Source organism: Recurvomyces mirabilis, assembly GCF_035927965.1.
Source record: "Recurvomyces mirabilis strain CCFEE 5264 chromosome Unknown scaffold_16, whole genome shotgun sequence".
Taxonomy (NCBI): Eukaryota; Fungi; Ascomycota; class Dothideomycetes; order Mycosphaerellales; family Teratosphaeriaceae; genus Recurvomyces; species Recurvomyces mirabilis.
Genome location: NW_027041950.1, coordinates 109048 through 133183, shown reverse-complemented (window position 1 = coordinate 133183; position 24136 = coordinate 109048). Strand labels below are relative to the sequence as shown.

The 24136-nt window shown below is 53.0% G+C and overlaps 10 protein-coding genes across 10 annotated transcripts; 5 read left to right on the top strand and 5 right to left on the bottom strand.

The window, feature by feature from the left end:
- Positions 1–457: 457 nt before the first annotated feature.
- LTS14_006306 (uncharacterized protein) lies at positions 458–2667 on the bottom strand (the record flags this gene model as incomplete). Its single annotated transcript, XM_064839004.1, has 2 exons — positions 458–1945; positions 1996–2667. The coding sequence occupies 2 exons, from the start codon at positions 2665–2667 to the stop codon at positions 458–460; spliced, it is 2160 nt and encodes a 719-aa protein (XP_064693252.1).
- A 388-nt stretch (positions 2668–3055) lies between these two features.
- On the bottom strand, positions 3056–4957 carry VPS45 (vacuolar protein sorting-associated protein 45; the record flags this gene model as incomplete). Its single annotated transcript, XM_064839003.1, has 3 exons — positions 3056–4033; positions 4086–4585; positions 4648–4957. 3 exons carry the CDS (start codon positions 4955–4957, stop codon positions 3056–3058), a joined length of 1788 nt encoding a protein of 595 aa, XP_064693251.1.
- A 281-nt stretch (positions 4958–5238) lies between these two features.
- On the top strand, positions 5239–6147 carry LTS14_006304 (uncharacterized protein; the record flags this gene model as incomplete). Its single annotated transcript, XM_064839002.1, has 1 exon — positions 5239–6147. One exon carries the CDS (start codon positions 5239–5241, stop codon positions 6145–6147), a length of 909 nt encoding a protein of 302 aa, XP_064693250.1.
- A 981-nt stretch (positions 6148–7128) lies between these two features.
- On the top strand, positions 7129–9474 carry HCM1 (Forkhead transcription factor; the record flags this gene model as incomplete). Its single annotated transcript, XM_064839001.1, has 1 exon — positions 7129–9474. The coding sequence occupies one exon, from the start codon at positions 7129–7131 to the stop codon at positions 9472–9474; it is 2346 nt and encodes a 781-aa protein (XP_064693249.1).
- Positions 9475–9860: 386 nt separating this feature from the next.
- Positions 9861–10928, bottom strand: ADI1_2 (1,2-dihydroxy-3-keto-5-methylthiopentene dioxygenase; the record flags this gene model as incomplete). The annotated part of the gene is made up of 2 exons (XM_064839000.1): positions 9861–10716; positions 10789–10928. 2 exons carry the CDS (start codon positions 10926–10928, stop codon positions 9861–9863), a joined length of 996 nt encoding a protein of 331 aa, XP_064693248.1.
- A 490-nt stretch (positions 10929–11418) lies between these two features.
- Positions 11419–12912, top strand: MMM1 (ERMES complex subunit mmm1; the record flags this gene model as incomplete). Its single annotated transcript, XM_064838999.1, has 1 exon — positions 11419–12912. The coding sequence occupies one exon, from the start codon at positions 11419–11421 to the stop codon at positions 12910–12912; it is 1494 nt and encodes a 497-aa protein (XP_064693247.1).
- Positions 12913–13245: 333 nt separating this feature from the next.
- On the bottom strand, positions 13246–15380 carry LTS14_006300 (uncharacterized protein; the record flags this gene model as incomplete). Its single annotated transcript, XM_064838998.1, has 5 exons — positions 13246–14223; positions 14283–14654; positions 14716–14845; positions 14937–15106; positions 15186–15380. 5 exons carry the CDS (start codon positions 15378–15380, stop codon positions 13246–13248), a joined length of 1845 nt encoding a protein of 614 aa, XP_064693246.1.
- A 1352-nt stretch (positions 15381–16732) lies between these two features.
- Positions 16733–17618, top strand: RPL2 (60S ribosomal protein L2; the record flags this gene model as incomplete). The annotated part of the gene is made up of 3 exons (XM_064838997.1): positions 16733–16735; positions 16804–17427; positions 17481–17618. 3 exons carry the CDS (start codon positions 16733–16735, stop codon positions 17616–17618), a joined length of 765 nt encoding a protein of 254 aa, XP_064693245.1.
- Positions 17619–18882: 1264 nt separating this feature from the next.
- Positions 18883–20276, top strand: LTS14_006298 (uncharacterized protein; the record flags this gene model as incomplete). The annotated part of the gene is made up of 3 exons (XM_064838996.1): positions 18883–19009; positions 19057–19618; positions 19670–20276. 3 exons carry the CDS (start codon positions 18883–18885, stop codon positions 20274–20276), a joined length of 1296 nt encoding a protein of 431 aa, XP_064693244.1.
- Positions 20277–21150: 874 nt separating this feature from the next.
- On the bottom strand, positions 21151–22162 carry LTS14_006297 (uncharacterized protein; the record flags this gene model as incomplete). The annotated part of the gene is made up of 2 exons (XM_064838995.1): positions 21151–21743; positions 21814–22162. The coding sequence occupies 2 exons, from the start codon at positions 22160–22162 to the stop codon at positions 21151–21153; spliced, it is 942 nt and encodes a 313-aa protein (XP_064693243.1).
- Positions 22163–24136: the final 1974 nt, after the last annotated feature.

Sequence of the window (24136 nt, the reverse complement as noted above, 5' to 3'; positions counted from 1 at the left end):
GAAACTCTCCGAAGCTACTAAGAATGCTTCGGCCGTGACGTCGCTATCGTCGCTGGCGGCGAGGATAAGGCTGGGAAGCTCTTCAAGGACAGATTATGGTCAGGCGCGCAAGGCGAGACGATCGTAGCAAACAGGCTTCCACCAGAGTGGTCGTTTGGCGAATTTGGTGTTCGTAGAGTATCGGCTCGTGGGTGAAAAGAACTGAGCGGTAAGTCGTGAGTGTCTTCCGTGAGCCAGTAGGAGCAGGGTCGTTAGGTCCAGTCGACAGTTTCAGTACAAGACGTCTCCGAGACCGTCAGACTATGCCATGCTGCCGCAGTGAGGTGTGAAGCTCGACATGGTCCGTGCGCGACCACCACTCACACGCGGCACGCTTGACTTGATAGTGTATGGAGTAATACATTGTGATCAATTTGGCATAGCATGTAATCTGCAATCGCTAATGATAGCATTATACCTACAGTACTAGAGTGAAAGCAGTCACTGCCACAAGGCCAATGAGCGTTCCCATACTTATCTTCGCCGCACTGCCCGTGTACGGCACTGGACCACTCCCACTTCCAGACGTGCCATTCGATGCACTACCACTACCACCATTGCCTCCAAGAGTGCTATTTCCAGTCGTCAACAGTGTCCAGTTTCCGCCAGGCACTCCGCTAGCCATGCCATTAACCAAAGGCACCATTGTACCATTGGCGCTTTTTAGGCTACCGCTGACACCAGACATCTTCACAGTCCCAGAAGTACCTGATGGCGTCTGGAAGCTGTACTGAACCGAGCCATTCCCGCTGCTGAACTTGGCGCCGAAAGTGCCAATGGCAGTAGTGAACCCTGCGTCGATGCTGGTCAAGTTGCCTGGCTGTGGCTGAACAAGCCAAGTCGTACTGTTGATCACATGTAGACCAGCAGCGTAGTTGGTCAGAGCAAGTAGAGGCCCAGTCGACCAGCCGTGGGCGTGGCTAATACGTGCATCGTCCTCGTAAGCTGGATAGTGAAGAGCACCAGAGACATCGTAGCCCTCGTTGAACGTGCTGTTGGTCATGCGAGGGTCATCAAGCATAAAGTCACCCCACATGTACTCCATCAATGCGATCGCGTACTCTGGTCGTCCAGCCAAGAAGTGAGCTTGGAGCTCGAAGCCACTGATAAATGGTGATACAGTCGTGCCAGCTTCAGGTGCTGGTGCGCCGTATGGACCCCATCGTGCGTGAAGATTTGTGGAGATAGTAGCCGCACGGCTTGCATTGGCAACACCAGAGAGTACAGCCCACGAGTTACCATCCTGAGGATGCAAGGTAGTCGTTTCATTGTCCTTGAACAGACCAGCGGCATCATCCCACAACAGCGTGTTGGCTGCCGAGACGATGTTGTCGTGGTACTTCTGCCAAGTCGGAATGAGAGCCGTGTCGTTAACTGCGTAAGCAAGGCTGATGGCAGTGGTGAGGGTGTATGCGAGAACAGAGTTGGCCTCGATATTGCGGGCGCCCATGCCAACTCGCAGCCAGTCGGCAGTGGCGTTCTCGCCTACGTACGCCAAGCCAGTTGAGTCGACAGACGAGAGGCTGTAATTGAGTCCAAACTGGAATCGGTACCAATTTTGCTGTAGGAACTCAAGATCTCCACTATAGATGTAGTAGTTGTTGAGCGCCAGGAGGTTGTAGAGGTGGTAGGTGAACGAGTAGACCTGCGAGATACCCTCGAAGAATGCACTGGCAGGGCGCTCGAAAGTCGGACTGGCAACGTAGTGGAGCTGTCCAGTGGAAGCATTCTGTTCAGAGAGAAGCTGTGCTACAGACAGCTTGAGTGTAGATTGGTCGTTCGTCGAGAGGAAGACCCCTGGCAACGAAATGGAGAAATCACCGGGCCAGATCAGCTTGTCACGCTTCGCACCGTCGACAAGAGCTTGTGAACCATTCGTAAGAGTGGAATTGGACCACCAGTATGTCTATATTCACGTCAGTACATATCATCTCTCGCCCACACGGCTTTACTTACTGTAGCATTGGTGTTGTTAGCCTCAAGGTCAACCAACGAGTTGCCCGAAGTGGATGGGATCGTGCAGAGTTGATCAGTATACGCTGCGGCGTACCAGACTCTGTTCAATATCTCGTCATTGCAATGGAAATAGCCAGTATAGTCACGCATAGCATCATCTGCATAGTGTGGCATGGCAGTAAAGTTCGTGGTGATCGAGCTCAAAGCCACGGATCCAGAGCTGTTATGGTTGACGTTGAGATATCTGAAACCACCTCGTTGATGGTCGTTGTCGAGTGTGTAATCACCAGTGGCATTGACAAGGTACCAGAGTGTCTCATCGATGCCGACGTTCTGTGTAGCATCGCTGCCATCAGGGCTGATCCAGAAGGACGACTCTGAGAATGAGATGCCGATGTAATTGCCAGTGCCGTTCACGGATGAGACGGTGAAGGACACCAGTCCACCAATGTTCTTGCCGTAGTCGTAAGTCACAGCAGAGCGACCAGCCAGAGCAGTGTTGCCATTTCCATTCTCTGTAAGACCAGAAGGATTGGTGACGGAGCCATTGGCTTGGTGGACAGAGACTGGTGTCAAGACACGCTGCGATGGGGCGAGAATGTATTCCGAATAAGGAGCTGCTGCAAAAGCCGAGCCTGCGAAAGCGAGAGCAGCCAAATAACTTGCAATCATATTGGTCTTGATTTAACGAGAACTGATACTCACGATGAAGAAAAGTCGGTTCTTATATTCCGCTGGTGGCAGGGCTAAACTCCTCGGACAGAGCTCGTGAAGAGCAAACACCACCCTGCATGGCCATGAGTACCTGAATCCAGGAGGCACCAAGGTACAAACGGGTATGTTTGCGGGGACGATGATGTAGATCAATTGTCTGAACTGGAGAGGCTGGAAGAGGAGGAGGAAGTCAAACGAGGTTCTGGGGTCCGGACGAAGTGCCGAAGCCCTAATCTCGGGTTGAAGCACACCGAGGACACGAAAACATGCGTCCACGTAGGGTCAGATGCGCTGAAACCCGCGGCTTTGACGTCAATAAGAATTGTCCTGCAATCATCACTCAATATCATGCTCGCCCGACTTCTCTTCTGAGCCGTCCCGCTGCTGTATCAGGCTGCGGCTCAGGCCAAGCATCAACACTCTCCTCAACATCCTCTAAGAAACTCATGCTGTTCACAATACCAGTGCCTCCTAGCACGACACGTACACCAGGCGAGCTGGCATTGACCTGCGCCACCATCTTCGCCTCTTCGTACGTCACACCGCCCACAATGAAGACGATGATGTCCTGCGGCTTATCTCGCGTCTGCCCTCCACCTTCAACAAACGGATGAGCATTCGTAGACAAACGGCCCTTGATCAGGTCCTGCAAAGTGGTCTCGAGTCGAGGCGAGTGTTGCGTGTAGACATTCTCCACACCACGTAAACCACGGTTGAATCGTGATCGTGCTTCTGAGAAAATATTCTGAGCAGGCTGGAAAAGATCTGGTAGACCACCAGCACCGTTTCCTTGCTGGGCTGTGTGTAGGCTGGCGGCATAGGCCAGAAGCTTCGGAATGAGGTTGATGCGGTGTCTGCTGATGCCACCAGCCACAGCAAGAAGATCGAGCAGAGCAAAGGTGTTATTGTTAACGTGATTCGAGTACCGTAAAGCATAGATTGCCACAAGCTTGAGTTTGTTCGATGGAGGTATCGCAATGTTCTGTATGATCGATTGCAGGGTCCTGACATCTTGTGTATGATTGTCGTTGCAAGCAAGACTCTGCTCGAGCTCAGACACATCTAGCAGGTGGTCGGTCTCGACTCGTCGACTGAGCTCCGTTACTAACGTGACATGCTTGGTGACATTGCCAGACAGTCGCCGGAACTCAGGGTATTCCTCGACGAAGCGCTTCATATCTTCTATGCTGTCGAGCTTCTGGCCGCTCGCCTGCTTTGACGCGAATTGCTCTACATACTCCTTGGCGTTCTGGCCAAGATCGCCGAAATTGAGATACATGTTCTTGGCAAAGAAAGGATCCTGGTCGGGTGATAGCACGATTTCCTGTCGCATGTCAGTGTCATTAATTAAACTCCGTGTGTCTACAACCATTTACCTTGAACTCAGGCCGTACTTCAGGCACGTCGCTAAGATTGACCCTCCCGTTCTCGATACCTAATAACTCATGTACCATAGCCTGATACGTCCACTGTGTTAAAAGAGGAGTGACGGGATCTCCACGTCGATCCATCAACAGCAGTATGGGAGGCGTATCTGGCCTTCGGAAATCAAATAGCTGCTCCTCTTGTGTCATCGCATACCTGATTTCCGTCGCGAGCTTCCGGCACAGCACACTGTTCTTCTCATATCGTATCAAAGGCTTCTTCTTCAGGCTCAAAAGTAATGCGAGTACACCTTCGGTGGTCCGAGTGAGACTATCATGGTTCCATGCATCAGGCGAAGTGCTGAAGATACGTGACGATAAGGGAAGGCTGCAGAGCTCAGGATTGACGACTATGAAGTCGGCAAAGTATTCCACGATGCCTTTCACAACTTCGTGATCGTCCGCTTCGGCTAATCGTTCGAGCGAGGATTTCTTTATGATGTTGCTGAAGTCTAGGTGTCAGTCAGAAGCCTATCTCCCAGCTCATTTTGGCATATAGCAAGGTAGCGCATACAGATATAGTACTCTCCATACTTCGGTTCTCGGAACTCGTCAATCAAGAGTTGTATGCTGTCGGAAGATGGTCGTAAGAAGCACAAGCAGCGCAGATGTCGCATTTTCTCTCGCTCTTGATTCTCGATTCGATCGGTCAGGTAGACGGAGTGGTTGAGGAGTGCTGACTGTGTAGTTGCTGCGGATACGATCGGTACTGTGTCGCGATCGAGCAAAAGGATCTTCATCTTCGCTGCACCAGCTGTAGCTGTGCTGTCTCCGTTCGACACCATTTTGGTGATGTAGCCGGAGACACATTGGAAGATATCCATGTTGACGTTCGACCAGAGAGAGGTGTGCGACTAGTTCGTGCTCATGCTGCTTGGGTGGTCGTCGTCGCCGGGATTGATCAAGGACGTGGATGTATCTATCATACGATCAGAGCATATTTATTGCAAAAAGGATCACGGCAAGTGAAACAAGTAATCCATGTAATAAAAGGTGGTTTTCAGGCCACTATGTTAACAGCTCGAAGCTGCGAGCTTCTCCCCAAATGCACAAAGAGGGTTCGTGCACTCCGAGCCACATCTTGCACCACCATCACTCGACCACGATGATCTCCGCGAAAGCAATAACATTGCCATCGGGAAAGGAACTACGAGCATCACTCGCTCGAGATGGCTTTGTACGCATCTCTGCTGCTTTCACACAAGACGATGTTGCACGCTTCAAGACTGCTGCAAAACATGCCGCTGAGCGGGCTCGCAAAGGCGATTGGCAATACGTGAGGACTGTACCTAAGCAGTTCCCACCTTGGTCCGCCAATGATGCACTGAAGGAGGGCGTTTGGGGCGTACAGCATCTGTTGCACCCATCAATGTCTGACAAGGATCGTACAGTCTTTGCTGAAAGCTATTTTCACAGCACAATGATCACGACAGTGACATCGTTACTACAATGCACCCAGGGCGATCTGGTCATGGAGCTATACAACATGCTGATTCGCCCGCCGAAGGACTTCGCCCTGCGTTGGCACAGAGACGATATAGGTCCAGACATTTCTCCAGAATCCGAACTGGCAAGACTCGAAGAGCCCATGGTCCACGCCCAATGGAATCTGGCCTTATATCCCGACAGCTCTCTCGTCGTCATCCCAGGCAGTCACGCACGCCCAAGAACCGATCGAGAACGCAATGCTGATCCATATGAGACCGAGTTGCCCGGCCAAATCCACGTCAAGATGGAGCCTGGTGACATCGTGTTCTATAATAATAACATCCTCCATCGAGGTGTCTACGACAGCAAAGCCGGCGAACGTTTGACGTTGCATGGGACCATGGGAATGAAAGGCACGGATCCGAGTCGAGCTCGGAATATTCTACAGCATGGTATCGGCGGCTGGGCGGCAGATTGCGACTTTGATGGGCTTGAGAGCGATATGGCGAGATTGGCCAGAGACATGCAAGCGAGGCTCATTACGTTGGGTGTTGGCAAGGGTGTAGGCTTCTCTCAGTCTGACTGAGACGTGACGGGTATGCAAGTCAACACTTCTGTCAACCGTTCGTATGACTTTATCAACGTGATCACATCTATATTCCCAATCTCAAGAATATGACCGTTTGTGCTGAAAGATCACATGACAGCGTGACTAGCGTGTTTTGTATTTCGTCATCTCGTGTTACCGCAAGCGCCAAAGTGTAGTCGCCCGAAGCTTTCAATGAGCTCGTCCTGCGAGCATGCGAGGTGCTTTGACGATGATTGTGAAGCCGTAGTAAATAGCCATACGTGCTCCATGTTCTCGAGTTGTTCGCGCTGAAACAACAAGCCGTTGTCTTCCCACTACGAAGCCGAGACGATCGACTGATCTGCCGTTAAGGCGTTCTCGAAGCAAGGATTCAACTCTGGCCAAACGCTCTATCGCCGAGACGCCGTGAGACCGCGAGAGCCAATCCCTGCACTCTAAGTCGCCCGACTCAGCACGCAAGGAAAGCCCCGCACTGTCTTCTTCACACCTCTCGACCAGCTGAAGAGCAGCACTCTTGCTTCTTCGCTTGCTCCGAGCTGTGCTCATTGTCCTCTTCTTCACCATTGCAATTCGCTGTAGTACTGTTACTAGAGTTTGAATACAGCTAACAGGCCTCTCACGTCGGTGAGCGCGCTCGATTGGTATGTAACTCTGCCCACGCACTGCCTATATCCGGCCTAAACGCGCTCCGTGCGCGGTAAGGAAATGGAGCACAAGCAGTTTGAAATGATGATGAGCAAGGCAGACGACTAACATATCGAATGCAGGATACCATAGGAGATCTATATCATCCCGACCATCAAAATCACTCCGAGTCCATTGAAATACCAGGTTCCCTCCCAACGACTTCAACGCACATCCGGACGATCAGCCGCGAGCGCGAGCACACCTCACGACTTCGCGCATCAGAGTTCTGGACGCGTAGGAAAGCGAGCTTCACCGACCATACATACTCCGTCTTGCATGTCACCACCGTCAATGGCGGCGGCATCGCGTCGACCACCCTCTTTCGAGGTATACCAAGCTGGTGACGCGTCATATTGTGCTCCCGGGTGTGACGATGTCGAACGAGCACTCTTGAACGCATTAGGGCCATTGAGCGACGCGTCAACCAAGCAAAATATCCAGCTCAACCCGACAGCAGCGTCCTACCCAGCCAGCTCGCCTACCAAGACGGACAGCTCGCCTATGCAGCCCGTCAGCTCCCACAATCTGGCTGATCTACAAATACCTCCACCTGCACAGCCGAACTTCAATACCGACTCGCCGCGGAAGAATGCAAACTTCTACAGCATGTATCCGAATCCTCCGAGCATGTCGGAGCAGTCACTCTTGACGCCGTTTGCCAAACCCTACACCATGGACAAGGAGAACTACGGCGCGCCCTTCGAGCCCCTTCAGCCTTTGGGCTATGGTGCCGAGTACGGATACAAGGCCCCATCGAAGCGGGCAATGACAGACACCGCGCCCCTCCGAGACCGCCCAATCATCAAGAAGCAAAAGCTGGATAAGAACGAGCCCTTCGAGCTGCCAAATCCTAGGGATATGCCAATGGTGACTGACGATGGATCAAAGCCGCCACATAGCTATGCGGAGCTGATTGGTATGGCGATCCTAAGAGCGCCTCACCGCCGTCTCACGCTTGCACAAATATACAAGTGGATATCGGACAACTTCTGTTTCTACAAGACCTCCGAATCCGGCTGGCAGAATAGCATCCGCCATAATCTTAGCCTCAACAAGAGCTTTATCAAACAGGAGCGACCCAAGGATGATCCAGGCAAAGGAAACTACTGGGCTATCTTGCCTGGTGATGAGCGACCTTACCTTCTGGGCAAGAAGAATCCTGTGCGCCGCATCACTGGCTCAGATGGTGCCGAATATATGCAGGCTTTGTCGCACGACCTGCCTGGGTTCCGACCTGCCACTGCCCCTGCCATTGGCCAATTCTCTCTCGCCCCCTGTCCGGTTAAGAAGATGGAAAGCAAGACTATTGACACTGCCAAGTTTCCAGATGATACCGATTTATCGTCTGATGGCACAATACCTGGCTCCGATCCTGCCATGCACGAGGATGACCAAGACGACTCTGCGGCTATGCCGCCACCTCCCATGCATTTTCGATCATCTCCACCACCACAAGACATTGGCTCCTCACCACCTCCTATGGTGACAGAGGCCGATCGTAAAGATACTCCACCTCCGGTTCCGCGCTTTACGTCCACCAGCCGTTCAGGTGGTCGTCGCCAGAGGTTCTCAGGACTGAACGACAGCGGCTACTGGTCATCTATCGAGTCATCTGCTGCAAGAGGCGCAGCACATTTGCTCACGTCCGAAGCAGATATCAGCCGACCTCGCATCAAGAAGGGTCGTGCCGAAGAAGAGATCGCCCGCATCCGGAGCTCTTCCTTCGACAGTCCTACAAAGGAGCGACCACTGCACAAGATCTCAGCTTCACAATTCGACTCGTCCTCGCCATTGAAGAATGACAACCCCCTCACGCCCGCAGTGGTCTTCAAGCGTCCTGCAAAGCCGCCGCCTTCAGTGTCGCCTAACACGAATTTGCGCAACCATCGAAATCGTGTGAAGGCAATGATGGGTTCTCCGCTCAAGACTCTGAGCCCCCTGCCTGAGGGTAGTGCCTGGAGCCCGGCCTTCAACCTGACTGAAGACGGAGCCGTTGGCCTGACACCATATCGCTCGCCTTTTGTCGGATCGAAGACACCATTTGTCCAGTTGGGCGATACGCCAGGCAATAGTAATCTGTTCAATGCTGCTTTCGATGTCTTCATTGACGCACCTGTTGATGACATTGCTGCTCGTGGATCACCCGAGAAGCGCTCAGCAAGACGGCCTTCGCTCGCTCGTGCCGCCACCAGTACAGGAATCCTGGCCGACGTCACCGGCACTGCTAAGAGCAATAATATCACTCTGGCGCCACCTACTGACATGTTTGCACTATCACCCTTCTTCACAAAGTCTGGAACACTACGATCGCCACTGAAATTCGACCACAAGGGCCCAACTTCACAGCCTGCAGAAGACCTCAGCTGGCTCGATATTGGCCTTGGGGCTGAGAACGTGCAGCCCAGTCACAATGCATCGCATGCCACAGACGCGGCCGAGCTCTTCGGCGTAAATCTCCCTAGTGATGGTAGTGAAGAAGCCATCGACCTCTTCCAAGACTTTGGCAAGATTGGTGGCGCAGCTCAGCATCTGCCTGTAGATGCTCGTGCCAATGGCAGTCCGGTGAAGCGCTCGATGGCACCGCCGCCACGACCGAATCGTCCTGGTATGCAGAGGAGTAACAGCAGCCGGTGGTAGGGACACTGGACTCGAAGGGCGGTTGCTGCGACAAAGGTGGGATTTGCTGGAAGGAGATAACGAAGACACGAATCTCATTGGAATACGCAGGATATCAAAGCACGATTGGACGAGATTGAATATACCCACTTTTCATCAGGAGCCTGCTAACAGGAATTCGCGCTTATGACGGACGGAGCTATGACGTTCATCTTTGTTTTGACGATATTCATGGTTTACGAATGGCTTTCCCATGCGGGTGTTTGATGCGCAAGATTGAAGGTCAGGAAAATGATGTATCTCTTACTGGCTTATTATTGCTATATATGACTTGCGTGCAGGCATTGAAGAGGTGCTTTCTACCGTAGCGCGAGCAACATAATGACACGTCCAATAAATACGAGCTTTCATACATCTTCCTCCTCCTTGATCTCACCATCCGCGTCCAGCATAGCTTGATCCTCGTCCCCGACTTCCTCTCCATCGGCATCAACATCGCCATCTTCTCCCTCGCCCTCTCCATCCATATCGCCTTTCACATCATCGTCATCACCTCGCTTTCCCTTGCCATTCGTTGGCTCATCAGCAGAAGGAAAGTGCAGATGTTTCCAGTCCTCAATTTCCTCTATCACGCTGCGTAGTCGATCCCGAACACTTTCTACCGCAAAGCTACCCAACAGCAACCGCAGCGGCGGATATTTGCAATGGCCCAGCTGCCATACTAGCTCTGCTGACTTGACGGCTGAAACAGGCTGTCGGTCGGAAAGCCATTGTACTACGCGGCCTGCGTGTCCGGCTGGAGCGGTCGGCGTATCGTATGGCTTCGAGGGCTTCTTCACGAGGAAGTGACCGTAGCGTTTCAGCTTTACGCCTCGGTCAAAGTCGTCGGCTATGTGGTCGTCTGTGGCTTTATCGTCCAGACCTGTTGGCTCGTCGAGACGCATGTGGCCCGGCTCCACGAGCGTTGCTTTGATTCCGAAGGTGTCGATCTCGTATAGCATACTTTCTATTAGACCTTCTGTAGCGTATTTGGTTGCACAATAAGGTCCTAGTCCTGGTACACCCAGTGCGCCTGATGTTGAGGAGAAGATGAGGTACCGGCCCGCGTTCTCGCCTTCTGCTCGTCTGGCACTGGCTTCTCGCAAGTAGGGTAAGGAGAGCTGGATGATGTTCAGGGTGCCCAGGAAGTTGGTCTCGTATTGCGATCGCAGGTCGCAAGCATCTTGGTCTTCGCAAGAACCTATCACACCGTAGCCTGTACAACTGGACAGGTAGACCTCTCAGCACTTGCACTTGAGATGGTATCGGGAGTGGATCTGACTGGCGTACGCTTACTTTACTATGATATCTATCCTTCCAAACTTCGCAATGGCGGCATCGATGGTATTCTTCACCGTCAACCGTACCCTCACGTCGCATAACAGGCCCAGACACCGTTCATGCCAGCCTTGCATTTGTGACATGCTATTCTCCATCGTTCTTCCGACAGCTGCAACCAGGTCGCCGTGGCTTAAAGCAGCCTTGACGAGCGAGCGACCTATATGGCCTGTTGCGCCGAAAACCAGCCATACCTTCTGTGTAGCTGGATTCGTGTCGCTCGGTGGATCTGTGGTGGATGGCAGGTGAAGTCTTGAATTGGTAGCAAGGGTCCTTGGTGGTGAGAAGGCGAGATTCGGAGGCGAAGAAGAAGCCATTGCGGTCAGCTGTACTACATTGTCACGGTTTGTGCTAGGGGAGAAGCGCGAAGTAAGTGCTGCATCTTGCTTGAAGGTGGTCTAGGCTGTGTTCGCGGGGTGCATTGATTAAAGGTGGAGTGCATGCTCGCTAATGCAAGGCATGCATCGCGGTCAAACGTGGTAAAGTTGCCATCAATGTTTAACCACAATATCAGACCTGGCAGCAGCATGGCATAGAAAGAACAGCACTCATCCAACAAATAGCACAAAAGCTTTGGCGACTATCAGGATGTCCAAAGCGAAGCAGCAAAACGTATCAGGTGGCTCCGGCTCAAGTGCAGGCTTCGCCACAGGATTCCTCATCGGTCAATTGACTCTCGCTCTAATTCTCTTCTTCTTTATCAAATTCTTCATCTTCGGCGAAGCACCTTCAGCAGATGAACGAGCAGCCAGTCGGGCGTCTGCACGAAGACAACGAACACTTTCCCATACCCAGGCCCAAGCACGCCAACGAACACTCTCATCAGCATTGAGACCAAGGCCGAGCTCAGCAGTTCTCAAACCACGGTCTGAAAGTGGCCCTTCTGTACAGAAACTCTTGGAGAAGACTTACTACAACGTCCATGGCCATCAGCCGGAGAGCCTGGACTGGTTCAATGTTTTGATAGCGCAGACTGTGGCCCAATTGCGATCTGATGCACAGGAAGATGAAGCAGTATTGACCTCCCTGACGGCACTGCTCAATGGCTCGAGCAAGCCAGACTTTCTAGACGAGATTCGCGTCACCGAGATCAGCCTAGGAGATGAGTTCCCAATTTTCAGCAATTGCCGCGTCATCCCTGTCGACGAAAATGGCATGCCCATCAAGCAGCTCAGTGGCAACAGAGGCGAGACGCTACAGGCACGAATGGACGTCGATTTGGGCGACGTGCTCACCCTAGGAATCGAGACAAAGCTGGTACTCAACTACCCCAAACCATTCGTAGCTGTTCTACCTGTCGCCCTAGCAGTCTCTGTCGTTCGCTTCTCAGGCACACTCTCTGTCTCCTTCTCTCCCTCAAGCCAACCAAGCCAGTTCCCAACTACCGAAGAAGCAACACCAGATGGCGCAGGCGGCGAAGTCAAAAACGAAGGCCACCCTCTGAACCCCACAGGCTCCTCACCAACAACACTCACGTTCACGTTTTTGGACGATTACAGACTAGACCTTTCTGTCCATTCCCTCATAGGCTCGCGATCACGTCTTCAAGACGTACCCAAGATTGCTCAACTCGTAGAAGCACGGATCCACCAATGGTTCGATGACCGCTGCGTCGAACCACGCTTCCAGCAGATTGTTCTCCCGTCCCTTTGGCCACGGAAACGCAATACCCGCGGCGGAAGCACAGAAGACCAGTCCGCTACTGCAGACGACATGCCCTCACCAACCGAAGTAGCGGTCAGCGATGCTCCAGCCGAAGCTCCCTCATCAAGGAAAGAAGGCCCAGGTGAAGGTCCGGGTCCTACAGCCAGTGCCAATGGTAGTAAAGCAGGCTCAGAAACTACGGCTGAGCAACGAACCCGAGATTGGGCGGCTAAGCATGGCAAGTCTAAAGGAGACACGTCGGAGATTGAGATTGCGGGGGCTGAGATGCGGGAGGCGGATGAGAGGGAGAAGAAGCAGAAGTTGCAAAGGCAGACTAGTGGGGTGAGGTTGAGGGCTGGGTTGGGTAGGACGGCTAAAGGTAGTGAGAGGGTGGGCGGCAGTAGTCTGAGGTCGGAGCAGGTGCGGTCTCCGAGCTAGAGACGCGGAAATCTGACTTGACAGCTTAGCATGGCGTTGGCGGCAAATTTGGATTTGGTGGAAGGTTTTGCTATGATAGTGGTACAGCTCAGCTCAGCTTGGCTCGAGGGCACAGATTTGCAGCTTGTATGCAACTGGTCTCCTCAACTCGCGCTCGGCTTCACCATCGTCCGCCTTTTAGTTCTGCATGACCCAGTCGACAGATGTTCACGCCGCTGTTTGGTTCATAAGTCCCGCAGACACCTCGCTAATATGTACCTACAATATCCCTTCTGGAAGACCGTCGACAATCTCACCTAAAGCCTAACAGTGATCGGCGTATCCCAAAAATGCTCAATACCCGTTCGTGCCGGCTTGCACACCATTCGCGTGAGCAGCAGGCATCATGTCCGTGTCCGGATCTAAGGACTTGCTATCCAAGATCGAAGCTACGGCCGCTTCGACCTTTGGTCCTGGGAAAGATGCAGAGGCTGGCGTCGGATAGGCTGATGCTGCGGATGGCGGCGTAGCCATGAGGGTGTGGTGCTGTTGCATCACTGGCACATACCCAGTCGAGAGACCTTTCCTATCGCTCTCGTCAGAAGCGGCGGCGCCTGCTTGAGTAGTGTCCCCGTCTTCGCGCTTGGCAGCAGAATGTGTCGGCAGGTCGCGATGTTGCAGAGCTGCAGGCGAGACCTTGAGCCGAACGACTAAGCTCGGATCCTCCTCATCCTCTTCATCGTCCGCCTCGACTGACTCATCGTCACCATCATCAGCATCGGGCATGTCCTTGTCTTCCTCATTCTTATCACTGTCCCACTCGTCACCACTAGGGGCGGCATCTTCCTCATCGCTCATACCGTCAATCTCGTTATAGCCATCAATGTGCTTCCTCTTTTTAGGATTACTCGCACCATTCGCTGGCCGACCAGCTGAGCGCGTCGCCCGTCCGAGAGTAGTAGGCGGTTCATCCGAGTCCTCATCATCAGCTCTAGCTCCATACGCGGGTGCCAGCTCATCGCCTTCGTCTTCAGTGCCATCCACACCAACACCATTTCGTAGCAAACTCTCACCATAATGTCCCTGTCTTGGCTGGCGAATCTGCCGACCGCTAGCCGTGTATGTCGGACCATCTGAGAGTGGTGTAGCACGTGCACTGGTCCTTGCAGACCGTCGAGCGGAACCGGCATCGGAGTCGAGATCTTGCTCATCATCGTCGTAGGTGTATCGCATTCGCTTGCCTCGGGTGCGACCTTCGTAGAGAGAGAATCCAGGCTCTGGTCGCGAGAAAGCGGCCCGCTTGACTTGACGATACTCGCGTCGCCGACGTTTCTACACGGTATTAGTCTGGCCCGTCGTTCGGCAGCGAGAGTTCTTGGTGCTTCACTTACCTCCTCAGAAGCCTCGAACATGGGTAACGCATTCGTGATTTTGGTAGCCAGCCGCCTAGCAGCCTGGGTTCCGTCCACCTCCTCGAGCTTCTTAGCCAGAGCTCTCGCCTCTTCAATATCTCCGGCAACGCTGTACCAGTGTGCATTCCTATTGTACCTGCTGCCTTCCCGGTAGATTCTGAAGTGTGTATCTTCTAAACCTTGTATCAGAAAGTATCGCCTCTTATCGCCGTCCACGCCCCATGGTTGCACAGATAGTGGCTGGTTCTCGTCATCGTTATGCCGTGACTGCTTGTAGCGGTCTTTGACTAGGGCTGAGGCGGTTTCTGAGGTCATGAGAGACCAGATGCAGAGGGTGCGGAGGAGGTTGAGCTGGACAGTATATCAGTACGACAAGAGGACTGCACAGAGAGTAGGATGCTAGGAGACTCACGCGCTCGGTCGGCGACATCATGTCGAAGTCTCTTGGGCCATGCAGAGGATTGACGCCATTCCAGCTATGCGGCCATTGTGCCTTGTGCGACAGCACAGCTTCCTCCAGAGCACGTCCATGGTGTCCTCGCCTGTTTCTACCGGTCAGCACATGATGCCTCATCCTCTTCTGACCGTATATTGCCTCTTCGTCCACGTAACAAGCAGATATGCGAGACGTACTCAACAGGTTTCTTCCGGTTGTTGACCAGTCCCAGGATCGCACACAACAAGTTCTGAACCTCAGGACTAGAAGGCTGATCCGTGACACCCCTCTCAATATCCTGCGGTCCGAGATTCATCAGCTTAGCGGGCAAGACGTCGTTGAAGCGTGATCGGAACATGACGAGGAACTAAATCGATTGTTCATTAGCATCGCGTCTTACGCGTCAAGAGCGCGCAGTTTCGCGTTCATGACCGGCGCAGACCTACAGCAATATCAGGATTATCCGCAAAGGCATCCTCATGCGCTGGAGACGGCGGTCTTTTCGGCCTAGGAGGGGAGACGTGTGGTGGAGGGAATTTGAGCTTTGTCGCTTTCTTCGCTTTTTGGAAGATGGGTGCTAGTTTCTTGATCTCCTCCTCTGGCGCTTCTGACAGGCCGCTGCTATCGTTGTCGCTATCCATGCTTGCGGTCGTAGCAAAAGTTGCAATGTGTGGAAGTCCAGGCGCAAGAAGGCTTTAAGTCGGGGGTTTGGGAAGCGGAGGCACGTCAGGGAAGCATTCAAGGGCGGAGCACGAATAAACGTTGCAGGGTTACATAAGCGGCGGCGAGCAAGCATGGCCTTTGGAGGTAGATTCTTCGGCATTGACTAGTCTATGTATCTATGCTGTGTGCTCGCCATAAGCGTTGGATCCTGTTCGAGTAAGTGTTGGCTCGTATTCCCAAGTCAATCGTCGCAAAGATTGCATGTGTGCTCGGGTACTGTGGAAGTTGGCCCCACGATCCGTTCATTGTCCATACTCGGGTCTGACTTATGGCATGCGCGCCGTGTTGCACAACAGTGACATCACAGGCTCTCAAAACTGTCTGCTAGGGCTTTGAGGAAGGTCATATGGCGTCCAAAAGGCCTCATGCACAAATGCCGCTTCAGATTGGCGCTCGGTACGCAAATCCAGAGAAACCGCTCGTTCTTTGCGGTACAATACTCGGGTCAATGGACGCCGCCACAGGGCTTCGACTGTGAAGCTTAAGTTGCGATGGGCTCAGCAGATCCAGCTCTGGTCGTGATGTTTGTTCTGGAGCTTCGAGACTACACAGCAATTCATTCTTTCCATGGTAGGTAGACTCCTGGATAACGTTCGCCGGTATCTCATCCCGGTAAAGCAGTCGTGAAAAGATAAGTCTCGATTTGATATATGGCCATGCCACTTGCAGTCTACCATTAAAGAACAGAGCCGTAGCCAGAAATCAGTAATCGGCCGAAAATCCGTGCGATGCTCAATCATCGTGTAAGAGCATTGTAGTTACGCGCCTGCAGAGAAAGGCCATGGTTGCTGAAATGTCTGTTAATGTGTGGGGAGCCGCATGTTTAGCGTTCTTCATGCTAGCTTTTGCTGTCACATACTTGCGCAATTCCGTTCTTTCTTCCTCGCTGTTCACAATCGAATGCACTCTAAGCAAATATGGCATGCGCGCTTAAAGGGTCGTTCATGAGCACATCAAGGCCATACGTATCCTGATGATTACCGTCTTGACGAGCCATTTAGGCCAGTAGAGCTTGCTCGTACTATTCCCACAATTTTTTGACGTGAGGAGCTGACATTTGCGAGCCTTTCAAGATGCCATTGCAGGTAATGTCGTATTGCTGGTGAAGGAGACGTGCGATGGAGTCGAAGTGATCCGGCGCTAGTCAACTGTCCGCGATTTAGCCGAGTGCTGCCAAGCCTCGCACTTGCGGATCTTGAATTGGGAGCACATCAAAAGTTCAGTGAACCAGCGACGACAACATCCACGAACCCATCCACGAACAGCAAAGATGGTACGCGCACACAACATCCACCAGCGATCATGCTGGTTATACCGAGAAAATGCTAACAACACCTCCAGGGTCGTGTTATTCGCAATCAGAGGAAAGGTCGCGGCAGCATCTTCACTGCCAACACCCGCCTCAATAAGGCACCCGCCAAATTCAGGACATACGACTACGCAGAGCGTCATGGCTACATTCGAGGTGTAGTCAAGGACATTGTCCACGACCCCGGCCGCGGCGCACCCCTCGCCAAAGTCGTCTTCCGCGACCCGTACCGCTACAAGCTGCACACGGAGACCTTCATCGCCAACGAGGGCATGTACACCGGCCAATTCATCTACGCCGGCAAGAACGCCAGCTTGACCATTGGCAATGTGCTCCCGCTCGGGAGCGTGCCGGAGGGTACTGTCGTGAGCAATGTCGAGGAGAAGATGGGTGATCGTGGTGCGCTTGGCAGGACTTCCGGCAATTACGTGACTGTTATCGGCCACAACCCGGATGAGGGCAAGACCCGTGTGAAGCTTCCTTCCGGCGCAAAGAAGGTGGTCAAGAGCTCAGTGCGTGGCATGATCGGTATTGTGGCTGGTGGCGGCAGGACAGACAAGCCGCTGCTCAAGGCCAGCAGAGCAAAGCATAAGTTCGCTGTCAAGAGGAACTCGTGGCCCAAGACTCGTGGTGTTGCTATGAACCCCGTCGACCATGTACGTGTATTCAAAGACTCAACTACTGACACGGGCACTGACTTCTGTAATAGCCTCACGGTGGTGGTAACCACCAGCATATTGGTAAAGCCTCGACCATCAACCGCTACGCCGCCCAAGGTCAAAAGGCCGGTCTCATTGCTGCCCGGAGAACGGGTCTGCTGCGTGGTACCCAAAAGACAAAGGAGTAGACGATGCATCGAGATCATGGGAAGCTATGGTGACGGTGTTGGTTGGGCGTTACTATGCTTTGACTGCCACCGTCTATGTGGCGATCAAGCATTCTGTAGTCTAGCCCTGTTAGCTCGGACAAGCAGATTCTTTACGCATGCAACTCGTTTCCGGCCTTGGCTGTGCCGCCACTGTGAGCACAACAGGTGACATGGAGAGCTCTGCGAGCTGCCAGTCGATGCTCGACATACAGGTCTTGAATGATGTGTACCAAGCTAAAAATCAGACAGAGATACTCACACTCAGCTCAAGCTTAAATCTAGCTGATTGTCATGATATAGGTTGCCTCGTCGCACATCCTATGGCCTGGCATCCGTATCGAGCCATTGGTACCCTTCGTGAATCAAAAGGCTCCGTGTATCCTGTCCCCAGCGAAGTCGCGGTCGCGTATGTCCAGCTGTCCGATCTTCCAGCTGTGCTCGTAGACGATCTGGGATTTCACGTGACGAACTGCAAGGCTACCAGACCACCCATACCATTCGAAGTCAATGTCAATGGGAGCAAATTTAGTTTACCTGGATTCTTGTTCCAGTTGTCTAAGGCGCTGCTTGGGCCGGGTGATCATGCGTGCATCTAGACGTCGTAGCTGTCTTCGTGTCGAATGTCAGTTCAATGTTCCATGATTACGAGGACCTTCGCAACTTTTGGACCACATGCCAGGCATTATGATCAAGTTCTCATGCTTCTGACTGTCGTCGCGTCGTTCTCACGGTGTCTCATCCAGATGCAGAGTTTCAACCACGAACGGGCGCCAAGCAAGAGACACGAGTCGGCTTGTTTGGACCCTTGAAGGGAGATTGTGGGGTGGCGTTTCTGGTTGGAGTCGTGGCTTGTCCCCCGACCAAACCAATGGTCCGACCAGGATAAACATGAAACTCTATCAAACCGTCGCAGCATATGAAAGCCTCCTAATCTTCAGATCCCCAATATTACAGTAGACAGAGTCGTCGCCTGCATGAAAGATTCCCTTCTTAGTGCAAAAGACATCAATAGTCATATGATTGAGAGGCGACCCCACATGCCATTTGATTGAGGTTCTACGTCACAGGCGAAAGGTATCAGGTACAGTGAGAGCGAGGCAAGCGAAGGAAGCGTTGGCCAGGGACGATCTGCTCAACTCAACGAGTATCTTTATCCTGCTCTTCTTATCCGGCTGTTGAGGCAGCCACCATTGTTACAGCATTTTGCAATCCATCTTGACCACTGGAATAACGAATCGACGAGATGATAGTCAACAAGAAGTTTGATCGGTTGAAGCAATGGGGACGCGAGCGCATGGGAAGCGAGGTGAAGACCGACACGAGCGATGAGTTCAAGGCATTGCAGATGGAAATGCAGCTGCGACATGATGGTAAGTGACAGACACCAGAAGGCAAGATCATCTACTAATACAGTCAGGCATGGAACGACTCGATCGCTCAGCAAAAGGCTACATGAAAGCCATCTCCACCCGTTCAGCAGGCGAGGAGAAAGAGAAAGTCCTTCCAGTCGCCTACTTTGGCTCCGCTATGATTGCGCACGGCGACGACTTCGAACCCGACAGCGAATTTGGCCAGTGTCTGTCCTCGCTTGGCCGAGCCAACGAACGCATCGGCCGCATGCAGGAGACATACTCGGTCAATGCAACAAGCACCTGGCTGGAGAGCGTTGAGAGGAGTCTGGTGCAGATGAAGGAGTACCAGTCCGCCAAGAAGAAGCTCGAGAGTAGGAGATTGGCATATGATACGGCACAGCAGAAGATGCAGAAGACTAAGAAGGAGGACTTCCGCATGGAGGAGGAGCTAAGGAGTCAAAAGGCGAAGTTCGAGGAGAGCAGCGAGGATGTCTATCGGAGGATGCTGGACATCAAGGAGGCTGAGGCGGATAGTGTCGCAGACTTGTCGAGCTTCCTTGAGGCAGAGCTTAGCTACTATGATCGTTGTCGGGAGGTGCTTCTGCAGCTGAAGCGAGACTGGCCGGCGTATGTTAACGAACATAATCTGCTATCGAACCTAAGCTAACAACTTCACAGGCAAGTCCAACCAAGCAATCGTTCCGACACAGCGAGCCCAGTCAATGGTATCGCACGTCGCGGGACTCGCTCTCGTGCCAGCTCAATGACCCAACGATTCGCCGGCATAGCCGAGGACGAGCCGCTCGAGCCTCCCTCTCGTCCTACCATCAGCTCTCGTGTCCCATCTGGGCAGAACTCTCCACGACGAGAAACGCCGGGTTTCGACTTTCCCATCCGACCAGCAGCCCAACGCGCAGCTTCCGGCTTCGAAGGACCAACATCAATATCCCGCAACGAGTCTCCAGCTGGTATGCCTCGCCTCTCACGTGTGCCTACCGACCCTATCGCTCTCATGGCGGCCGCCACTGGAGGCAGAGATGGTTTGAGGGTGAGCAAGAGGGACAGCCAGATCGGCAATGTCTTCGGCGACGATCAGAGCGACTACTCTACCGAGCCTTCTTCCGCTTTCGATCGACTACAGCATTCACGGACTTCGAGCTTCTCGCAGCAGGATGGTGGGAGGAAGGCTCCGCCGCCGCCGCCACCGAGTAGGTCGAAGAAACCACCGCCTCCTCCACCGCTCAAGAGGAGTGCTCTTAGTACGAGTGAGATCCCACACTATTGAGCATGGTGTGGATAACCGATGGTGGATGTATGGTCTTTCCGGATTTGCGATGGTGTTTGGTGTTTGGCTATAGGGTGGCTTGCGTACGGATGGGGTGAGGACATTCCAGGTTTATAGATACCCTCGAAAGCAGGTCGATCATTGCCTTTTTGCTCCCACAGATCCACACATGAGATCTGCCTCTGCCAAGCCGTAAGATACCATGATGTACTGAGCGTTCGGTCGAGACAGGCGGTCGAGATGGCACTGGTTGCTATCGTCTGAATTTCGAAGAAATTGAGCTCGGTACAATACTTACCTTTGCCGTGCTATATGGCTTCATTATACTTCTAGTGTATGTATGGGACAAGCGATGTAGATGACACCGAAGCATTACATCTGTATGGTCCGCCTCACAGATCAGTAGATCCATCTCATCCATGCCGTGCCATACAACACCCTAGGACGCTGTACTGCAGATATCGAAAAGAGGTCTGACATGGACTTCCCATCCAACACGTCGTTTCCACGAAACAGTTACATCACAGAGCATGATGCCGTACTGTATGGTGCCGCCATGGCCTCAGCGCACGAGCGAGATACCAGTAGAGGACGACATAATTTGGCGTTGTCTTGATTGCTCTTCTCATCGATACTCCAACACCAGCCACTGCTAACGTGCTCTATCCTGGCGGTATAGCTCGAAACACCAATTGGTTAGCAGTGGAAGATGGTAGGGCTCTGCGTCGTCCTGTTTGCCACTCCCACAAACATGCCAGAAAGGTTTATACCTACCGTGCCGTACACCATCTGCAAGTGGTAAATCAGTCATGGGAGTCTTGCCATATTCATACAACAGTGTTACATACCGTCTGACATTGATCTCGTTTCGCCATCATTCGTCATGAAGCGTGCCGCCACTGTACTCCTCAGTCTCCGTCTCATCTTCGTCCTCATCCTCGCCTTCATCCTCATTCTCACTTCTGCTCTCCTCGTCCTCATCTTCGTCACTCTCCTGCGGCTGCTCTGACTCCTGCCGCTCCTGCGGCTCTACTTGCTGCTCTGACTCCGGCTCTTCTTCCAGCTCTACTTGCTCCTCTCTCTCCTCACCTCGCCACAAATCTTCCAGGATCATCGACCCATTGCCCGAAAACTGCCTGTAGTACCCCGGCGCGTCGGCAAGCTCCCAATTCAGTATCTTGTGGAAGATCTCCATTACATTCTGCCTTCCCCTCTTCCTCAACTCCCTTCGCAGCCTCCACGAGAAGTCCAGCTCCTTGCTACCCGTGTATATGGCCTTAGGACCGGCAGCCAGCACCTCCATCTTCATGCCCCACTCGAAGCAGTAGTTCTCGCGGTCGACTTCCCAGAGATCCCATACTCCCAAGTAGCCTGCAAAGCAGCACTCGAGAACGAAAAGGACGTCAGAGTGGCACAAAGTTCGCATGCTTTGTGCTATATCGGTCATGCCGAAGATGTGCTTGCCGTCTGCCGTGCAAATGATTATACCATTAGTGCATTAACATGTAATGCTTGGTAGGCAAACCTTACGAGGAACCCCAGAGCGCCACTTCCGTGGGCGAAGACTTAGGACGGACTATCTTGCCATGGCCAAAGAAGCACAGAACCAGCAAACGCTTGGGTGCCTCCATATTCGCCTGATCCGACCTCACATACCAGTCCCATATAGCCCCTCTGACCGTTACTTTCTCCTCTTCGCCCTCTACAGGATCGGTGTAGTTGCCATCGTCTATGTACGTGACATTGGCCTGTGTCTCTTCCCAAGCTCGTCCCATCAGCATAGCGTTCTCGCCATCCCTGCCGTCGTTACGCCAGCTCACAATGAGCACGTAGGTGCCGCCGGGATACTCGAGGGGCGTCGGAGGCTTTGACATGAAGGAGCCCATTGTAAAAGGGAGGTTGAGTAGGAAGGATGAGACGGTGGTAAAGTAAATGTATTTAGAAGTGTCTGTAGTAGCCAATGGCTGTAATCGATGGGTGGCGAAAGTCGTGTTCGAAGCATCAAAAATAGGAGGGACTTGCGGCGATGGGCCCGGGGTTCTTACATGATGATCGGTCTCGATCTGACAAACAGGAAGAGGCAACCGATAGAAGAGATCGAGCCTACCACTACGATAGCCTGTAATCCAATAGCACCGTCATTGTAACGAGCTCACGAGGTCTGTTGAGCTTCCTCATATATTCGTGGTACGCACACTGCGGCGAGGCTGTAGAACGAATGTCGTAAGGGACGAAAAGGGGCGTTAACGCGAGCAATTCGAACTCAACCAGATCAAAAGAACAAGCAATCACCTACCTGTACCCTTCTACCTGTAGCACCGATCTCCGACAAACAAAAGGTTGTATCCGATTCCATTGAAGCAAAATCGTTTTCCAGCCGAAAGACTGTGCCTTGTAAGACGACCCGCCTAGTGCAATGCAAGGAGGATAAGCACTCCAAGAGTGAACCCTGTTGTACCTATTCGTCCGAAGACGACCCCACCAATTAGCGAGGATTATAGGACCCCCACGACAAGAGTGCAGCACCTAGTGATATGATTAGTTAGTTATTCTGTAAACGGAGTCTTGTGCAAGATGGACTTCGAGCATACCTCTTGCCGGGGGGCGGAAGCTGAAGCTACTCGTCTCATTGATACACCTTCGTCTTCTCACCGTCCGAGGATGCCCCAGCATTTTGCGTAGGCTCAGGGGGCCAGTACGGCTCGTGTAGGCGTCGACAGGGGCAATCCGTATGTGAAAAGATAGCTTTAGCTCAGCTGATCCTCCTCGTCTTTATTTGGCGAGATGCCGTGTAGAACGCAAATACTGATGTTCCTTCGTCGTCGCCGTGCTCAAGCGCTTCCGCTGGCTAGTCTTGGCTTCATTACGCCGCATACAGCTCTCGATCGAAGCAACTGTACGAGCGCACGAAAAAGATCTTCCGACACCAGATACCATCCACAAACAAGCGACAGCATACAAAAACCCGCACAAACACCACCACAACAGCCAGCAAGCAACAATGGCACCAGCAAAGCTCACCGGCGAGAACCTCCGCCTGCGCCAGCAGTTGTACATGACACCACTGGGCGGCGCCAGCCAGATGCGCACGAAGAGATGGGTAGAGCGCCTGCCCAAGTTCGAGACCAGACCACCACCGCCGCCGCCTGAGCCTGAGGCTGTGGAGGAGAGAGTGAGCGCGTTGTTGGAGATGGTGAGGTGGACACAGTTGTGGATGAGATGGCTGGCCCGCCTTTGAGGGCCAAGCTATTCCCAGCAGGAGATGATGGTGATTTCGGTGGCATGGTGGATGATGGTGGTATATCGGCGGTGCGGGGGAATGGGGAGGTGGCCGGGTCGGAGGAGGACGTGATATTTGGCGAGCCTACAGCACAATACCATCCCCAGCAGATGAGCATTGCCAACAGCTGGCACGGCGGCCGACAACGGTATGATCGCTCCGCGATGCTCTGGGAACGAAGCATGTGTTGCATGTAGCCAGCGCACGGAAGGATCGGAGAATTGTGCAGCGTAAAAGTGTCACCCCTCAGCAGGCCATGCCCATCAACCAGCACGAAGGACGGCAGCGGTATATCGGCATACCGGCAACGCGAGAAAGCAGCCTGGAATAAGACAGCGGAGCAGCTGAAGCACCTTACAGTGTGAAGTCCATCCCATCCGAAAGAGCACCGCCAATGGATGAGAAGTTGGCCGGCAGTACATTCTGGATCACGCCTATTGAATGCGCAGCTATTTCGCCACGCTTACGTCGAAGTAGCAAGCAGATGGGGAGTCGTATGTCATGTCTGTAGATCATCAATGTCTACCACTTCTCACCCTCGACGATAGAGGTGTGGGATGGTAGGCGTGACAGTACCCTA